The sequence below is a fragment of the Musca domestica genome, unplaced genomic scaffold, assembly GCF_030504385.1.
Source record: "Musca domestica strain aabys unplaced genomic scaffold, Musca_domestica.polishedcontigs.V.1.1 45, whole genome shotgun sequence".
Classification (NCBI taxonomy): domain Eukaryota; kingdom Metazoa; phylum Arthropoda; class Insecta; order Diptera; family Muscidae; genus Musca; species Musca domestica.
The window spans coordinates 862,118-870,161 of NW_026712335.1; the positions used below are offsets into that span (position 1 = coordinate 862,118).

The 8,044-nt window shown below is 36.0% G+C and overlaps 1 protein-coding gene across 1 annotated transcript; it reads left to right on the forward strand.

Annotated features, from left to right (window-relative positions):
- The first annotated feature begins 2,369 nt into the window (after positions 1-2,369).
- LOC101890054 (uncharacterized) lies at positions 2,370-7,839 on the forward strand. The gene is made up of 4 exons (XM_005189262.4): positions 2,370-2,604; positions 5,078-5,484; positions 5,543-5,665; positions 6,866-7,839. Exons 1-4 carry the CDS (start codon positions 2,455-2,457, stop codon positions 7,821-7,823), a joined length of 1,638 nt encoding a protein of 545 aa, XP_005189319.2. The 5' UTR covers positions 2,370-2,454; the 3' UTR covers positions 7,824-7,839.
- The last annotated feature ends 205 nt before the right edge of the window (positions 7,840-8,044 follow it).

An 8,044-nucleotide genomic window follows, 5' to 3' on the forward strand; every position in this document is an offset into this window, starting at 1 on the left:
AATATTTAACTAACCAAAGGTCTAGTGCGAAGTTGGATTATATCGGTCCACTCCTTCTGGTACCTTATAAAACACGAAATGAACATCCCATTCCATTCAGACTTGACACATCTCATTATTTTTATAATCACAGGATCTGTTATAAAGATGGTAGAGATCGGACCATTCCTTCTGGTACCTCCCCCACAAAGGTTCAAGGTTTAGAATGAAAATCACAATATTTTAATTATCCCAAGGTCTGGTGTGAAGATTCAATGTATCGTTCCACTCCTTCTCCCCCACAAAGGGTCAAAGTTTTGAGTATCCATGAAACTCATAAAACGGGAAATTAATGCCGATTCTATAATGTTTCCATCAACACAAGACCTGTTACAAAGTTAGTAGAGATCGAACCATTTCTTCTGGTACCTCCCCCACATAGGGTTCAAGATTTTGTAAAACAAAACGTTCAAAAAAAGCGAAATAAGTATCCAACTCTGTTCTAATTTGACACATCCAAATATTTTTGCTAAAGCAGGATCTGTTGTGAGGATGATATATATCTGCGAACCCCTTCTGGTACCTCACCCGCAAAGAGTCACAATTTTCAATACTTTTTTCTGTCATAACTTGCGAAACACGTGAGCGATTCTTTAAGACTTGCTATATCTAAATATATCTCTTAACCAGAAATCTGATATGAATATGTTATTTATCGCAATTTATAATTTCGCATAAAATTGGATATAAAATTTTCGATTTCCTTTAAATTTTTTATCTGTATTAGATGAACTATGAAAATGAAATTCTTCCGTCCGCTATACCTGGTTACCTCATGCATATTTCCACATTATCCAAAAATTTGCAGACATCTCATATAAAGTGTAGGAAATAGTTGATATAGTCCAAATCTGGCACGTTGTAATATTTATATCAATCTTAGGTCAGATACGAATTAGTAAATATTGTCCAAATGCTTAGGAACCTCCCCCATAAAGAGTCAACAGGTTGAATAACTCCAGGCAAAACCGACTGATACTATTTTACTTGTTTTTTGTTTTATACAAGCGCTGTGATGGGAGATACCAGAAACAGTGGACCAATATTGTCCATTTTAGCACCTGTAGTAGAACTGAGGCAAATATTATGATTTCAACTTCTGAACTAAATCGGATGATCCTTTCTATTTCTGTGCAGTAAAATATTTTTTTTTTGACATTTTCTGATGGAGTAACCATAAGCAGTGGACCGATTTGTTCATCTCCGAACTCGATCTAAGTTTCATAATAATATTACGATGAACCAAGTTTGGACCAAATCGAATACTCGCTTCACGAGTTATCGTGAGCACCAGCCAGCCACACACAGACAAACAGACGGACAACCTTAGATCGGCTCCAAATTTGTTCCAAAGAGGGTTTAAAACCGTTATAAAAATATTCACATTTTATTGGCATATTATTATGCGATTTTTTAGATTTTATCCTTTTTGTGTAACAGGGCATTCTGGATTGGTGAGAATGTTTAAAATGGTCCAATCGTTCTTGAGTTATAAGCGTAATAACTGACATTCATTTTTTATGTACATATTGCACCTATTTTCCATATAACCGATATCTTGGCCACAAGTATTAGTGTAAGGGTCAGAAGTGACCTTTTCGTGTATTTGTAATTCGCTGGGACTAAAAATATCCGCGGTTTAATGGAAATTTTGATATTTTTGTATAAAAAAGTTGTGGTCCATTTCACCCTCTAAACAATATCCAATATCCATCCAAACTGGTAGGTTTTTGCTCTGCCTTTGGTAATTTTCAACCCCTAAGTATTTTGTGATCATTTCTAAAAAAAAAACAAATTTATAATACCCAAGACATTGTGTTGTTGGGAATAAAAAAGCAGAATACCTATAGGAAAGGTCTCCCGACACAACAACCCTTGGTACAATGAAATAAAGGTAACTTCATTTCAAATTAGCATTCCCAGCTCTGCATTTTCTGTAACTTACCTTGTCAAATTTAAATGCATAAAAACAGCTCCCATCCCTGATTTTGTGTCTATACAATGGATTTATAAATATAGATTTTGACAACTTAAAACAATTTTGTTTAAATTTGAAAAAAAAAAATTAAACATGACTTTACCTTCTTAGTTCTACCATGCAACAACCTTAACAATAAATTTTTATGAAACTGAAAAATTTGACACAAAGAAAATATATATTTTCGTACGTCTCTAGAGTTGCCCGGATTGAATATTTGACATAAATGATAACGCACTTGTATATCTTTATTACGCTGTTATTGGGTCTGTTTACATAGATGCGTTGCAAGTGAAGAGTCGGCAGAATATAATACTCTCTCTATCTCTCGCGGACAAAGCCGTTCGTTGGAGTTCTATAAAAACAAGTCGCTATGATTCTAAATAGTTTAGAGTTAATTTAGCAAGCACAGCATTCGCAACGCGTCACATCTCAACATGTCGGATAAGGTCGAACAACAAACCAGCTATAATCCAAAAACTAAAATATGGAGTGGCGCCCAAGTGGAAGTGACCTATGGACCGGAGGATTCAATTGCTGCACTGGCTCTAAGGCAAATGTTGGATAATCCCGATCACGTTGGACAGGTAACTCGGAAGGGGGATGGATTTGGAATATTAAAATTTTTAAATTATTTTTTTTTTAATTTTAAATTTAAATTAAATTCATTATATGCTTATTTGTTTGAAAGTGTTTGGTGAAGTTAGTGTGTATGTTAAATTAGTTTTATCTATGGAAATTATTAAAAAAAAATCATATGCCCATTTTTTGCAAGTCACTCTCCAAGCACTTACGACTATAAAACAAGTTTTAAGTAGCAACAAATTGATAAGATCTTAACGCCATGCTAACATTGCCAACAGCTTTATTAAAAAACTACACTGAGAAGTTAATATTTTACCAAGTTTATGTGGATTTGGTGGGGGATGTATTAAATTTATCTGAAGTTCGAAAAAGTATTTTTTTTTACTTTTGAATATTTTTAATTTTTTTAAAGCATGTTTTTTAAGAAATATATCGGCGTTTTTTTAATGAAATTTTAATGAAAGTGATTTGACAATATTGAAATAGCTTAGACATAGCCCACTAGCTAACGAACTTATTAGTGTTATATTAGTTAGTGATACTTATAATCCCCAAATTCTCATTCAGATGTACATGTAAAATAGTATCAGTCGGTTTTGCCGACAGATTTATACCCCCAGCCTTTAGTTATGATTATTCCGAAGCTTCTGAAGCAGTTGGCCAATATTGACCAATTCGTACCTGACCTGAGACTGATAAAATATTACAACGTGCCAGATTTGGACAATATCGAATACTTCCTATACTTCATATGAAATATGTCCAGAAGAAGGGATTGACAGATATATATCATTTTCACAAAATATTTTGTGTTAGAAAAAATGTATGTATGTGTGAAATTTGAAGAGAGAGTGAGATGCTTACTTCGCTTTCTTTGAGCGTTTTGTTTTTCGAAATCTTGAACGCTAGGTGGGGAGGTACCAGAAGAAATCTTATGTTGATGGAAATATTGAGATGTGCCAAGTCTGAATTTAATCGAATGTTAATTTCGCGTTTTATGAGCTTCAAGGATATTAAACATTTTTAGCCTTTGTGTGGGAGGTACCTGAAGAAGTGGACCGATATATCTCATCTTCATAGCAGATCTTGTGTTAATAGAAAAAATGGAATGTGAGAAATATGAAGAGAATCGGATGCTTATTTCGTTTAAGATCGTTTTTGTTATTCTAAATTTTAACCCTTTGTGGGGGAAGTACCAGAAGAAATGGTCCGATTTCTACCATCTTTGTAACAGAAATTGTATTGATAAAGGTATTGAGATGTACATCATCTGTGTGGTAATTTCGCATTTTATTAGCTTCATGAATATTCAATGTTGACCCTTTGTGGGTGAGTACCAGAAGAAGTAAACCGATATATTCCATCTTCGTAGCAGATCTTGTTTTAGTAAAAATATCGGGATATGTGAAATATTAAAATAGACGGATGCTTATATCGGATTTTATAACCGTTTTGCTTTTTCAAAACATTGACCCTTTGTGGGGGAGGTACCAGAAGGAATGGTTCGATCCCTACCATCTTTATAAAAGATCTAGTTTTGATAGAAATATTTATGAAATGGGCCGAAATTTTCCATTTTCGCAAGGGGGCTATATTAAGACATGAACCTCCAAATGCAATTTTTTGTCTAAGCTATATGACCCGTTAGGACTTTCAAATAGGCAATTTGGAACAATTCTGGCGAATAATGTCGCTAAAATCATCAAAATACCGAATATTGGGAGGTATCATTATATGGGGGCTATATGAAAACTTGGATCTGAACACGTTATCTGGTGGTTATATGATACCATGGACCGGTTTAGCCCATCTTCGAACTTGATCTGCCTGCAGATAAAGGACTTCCTATCTTAATTCGTTTTGATTCTAGCGTTATTACAACAGACGGACGGACAGAGCTTATTTGTCTCAAAATTTTACGCTGATCTGGAATGTATATAATTTGAGAGGTCTAAAATTATGAGTTCTATGAGTTACAAACAGAATGACGAACTTAATATTCTCTCCATACTATATATGATGGAGGGTATAAAAACTCAAAATTGATTTTTAATTCCCAGATTAATTTTTATACCTTCCACCATACATAGAATGGAGGGGGTATTAAGTTCGTTCTTTGTGATTACTTTACTCCCTGAAAGAGAATTATCCACGATATCGTATAGCCCTCATATAACGGTACCCCCGATATTCGGCATTGTAATGATTTTAGTCAATTTTTTTTACCGGAATTATTTCAAATTTCGTATTTTAATTATTAATATTTTAGAAATGGGCACTACAGCCTATATTTCGACGGAACATTTTGAGTTGAGTTCCTTCAGAATGGTGAAGGGTATTAAAAGTTCGGGCCGGTCAAAGTTAGCTGCCGTTTTTTTTGTTTTTGTTTTACTTTTCTAATCTGCTACAGTTTTTTCCTGCATTTTTGAAAAAACTGAATTTTGTTGCACAGTGTAATTTATTGCCTTATTCAAGGATTCCCATCAAAGTGGAAATGAACTGACGAACTTTGAGCTGGCCAAACGAACGGTACAAGCTGCCAAATATTTCGAAAAACTCCAGCTGCAACAGTGCGATATGATTGGTCTATGTGCTGGTAATACCGATTACGTAGCTCCCTTGGTGTTTGGTGCATTGGCGGCGGGACTTTCTATTAGTACCTTGGATCCTAGTTTCGATACAGCCGGCATCAAACATGTCTATTCATTGACAAGGCCCCGCCTGATGTTCTGTGATGGTGAACTGTATGAACGAGCACGCACGGCATTGGATGACTGCCAGCTTACGGCGACGAAAATCTACACAATGAGTAATCATCGTGAAGATGTTCCCAGCATTATGGAGTTCTTCGAGGATGATAGTGTGGATCCGAGGGATTATAGGTATGTTTATAGTAAACTGATAATTTTGATAGAGTTTTAAATTGTTTCCATTTTTTAGGGTACCGCTGTTGAAAAATGGCCTTGACCAAAGTGCTTTCATTGTCTGTACGTCGGGTACCACAGGATTGCCCAAAGGTGTTTGTATATCCCATGCAAACGTGGTGGTGAATTCCTTTTCATTGTAAGTAGCAATGTGGGACCAACTATTGGTCATTTGCAGATCTTCAAAGGGTCTCTTATAGACTTTCAAAAAAAATAAGAAGACCTTTAAGGATCTTCCATAGACAGGCGACATTAAGAGATATTTTATAGGAAGAAGATCTTTAAAATATAAGATATGAAGCTAAAATTTGGGACACATCAGTATTTTATCTGCAGGCAAGTCAAGTTCAAAGATGGGCTATATCATACCACGATTTCATATATTCTCCATATAACTGTACCTCCCGATATTCGGTATTTTGATTTAATGAATTTAGCCGATTTTTTCAATGGAATTGTCTGCAAATCCACACAAGGATTTCCTTCTGAATAATTTACCCCCTGGACGAAAATTGTCTATATAGGTCCACGATATCGTATAGCCTCAATATAACGGTACATCCCCCATGTTCGGTATTTTTACGATTTTACCGACAGAACCAGAGTGCTCTAAGATTTTTTTCAAATTTCGTATTTGAAGTTCGTAATGGTGCTATAGCTTATGACGAAAAATTTTGTATTCAAGTCCACGTTTTCGTATGGACCCCATATAACGGTACCTCCCGCGATTCTGTATTTTGATGATTTTTGCGTCATTATAGACCAGAATTGTTTCAAATTTCGTATTTGAAGATCTTAATGGATAATACATCCTATGACAAAAAATTGCGTATGCAGGTCCACGTCTTCGTATAGCCCCCATATAACGGTACCTCCCCATATTCGGTATTTTGATGATTTTAACGTCATTTTTTGTCGGAATTGGTTCAAATTTCGTGTTTGAAGGTCTTAATAGATGCAACAGCCTACTACAAAAATTTGCGTATTCAGGTCCACGTCTTCGTATATCCCCCCCATAACATTATTTACCGGAATGTCTGAAATTTTGTATCTGAAGATCCTAATGGGTGCTAAAGCCTTTGACAAAAAATGACATATGCAGGCCCTTATCTTCCTATAGCCCCCATATAAGGGTTTTTATTAAAGTTGTATTTTCGGCGAAATTTTTTTGAAATATTTTTTCCTTCCAAATGGTGGGTGGTATTAAAAGTTCGGCCCGGTCGAACTTAGCTGCTTTTTTCTTGTTATCTTTTATTTTTAGAAAAAGTTCTGTAAATCTTTATTTTTTCTATCCCCTTTTCACATTTCATTCAACAATTATTTTTCGTTAATTTTTCAGAAACGCCTACAAGGACACCACCCTACTTTGTTTTAGCTCCCTCTATTGGTTATCGGGGATAATAACCCTGGTGCATGGCACTATTGGTGGGGCCAAGCGCATCATTTCCTCCCGACCATTCAATACGAATGACTTTTTCGACATTGTCGAGCGTTACCGAGTCAAAATTACCATTGGTCCACCCTCACAAATTGCATTGGCCGTTTGCTCGGAGAGAATTGCCTCGGCGGATTTGTCAAGTCTTGAAGCCACTCTGATTGGTGGCAGTGCCGTCTCATATTCTTTAACGGAAAAATTTACACAATTCGCTAAAAATGCCAGCTGTTCGGTCGGTTACGGTTGCAGTGAAATTGGTGGCATATCCATGGCTAAGAGTTCTCCAAATAATTCAGTTGGTTTCTTGTTTCCCAATATTGAAGTGAAAATAGCTGATGACAATGGTCGGGCATTGGGTCCCAATGAAACCGGTGAGTTATGGGCTCGTAATTCACTACCATGGGCGGGTTATTTTGGCAATCCCGCAGCCACCGCAGAGAAATATGATTCGGAGGGTTGGATTCATACCGGAGATATTGGTTATTTCAACGATGATGGTGAGCTGTTTGTGGTGGATCGTAAATGCGATATTCGAAAGTATAACAACTTCCATTTTTCGCCAACGGATATTGAGAAGGTCATCAGTGAATTGCCACAAGTGGCTGATGTTTGTGTGGTGGGTATACCGCACAGTGTTCATGGTTTCTTGCCCGCAGCCTGTGTCATTATGCGGGCCGGTTGTGACATCACGGAATCGGAAATCTATCAGCATGTTGCGGAGAGAATGCAAGACTTTGAGTATTTGCGAGGTGGAATATACTTCGTCGAAGATTTTCCACAAACAGCATCGGGCAAAACGATACGTCGTAAGGTAACGGAGATTTGTGAGCGACTGTGGAATGAGAAGAATAAGAATAATTAACTGAATTTGAAAATAATTATTCAAAAAAAGAATAAATAAATAATTAAATAAAAAAATACCTACTTGAGTTTTTTTTTTAAGAAATGCTTCTGAAGACCATCAATGTATAAAGGATTTTCTGAAAGTTTTCGCATTATTCCTAAAATATAAGAAGACCCCTTAAAGGTCTTCAAACTTTGACTGTTAAGAGCTATTAAAGTGCTTCGGTCCGTAGAAGTGCC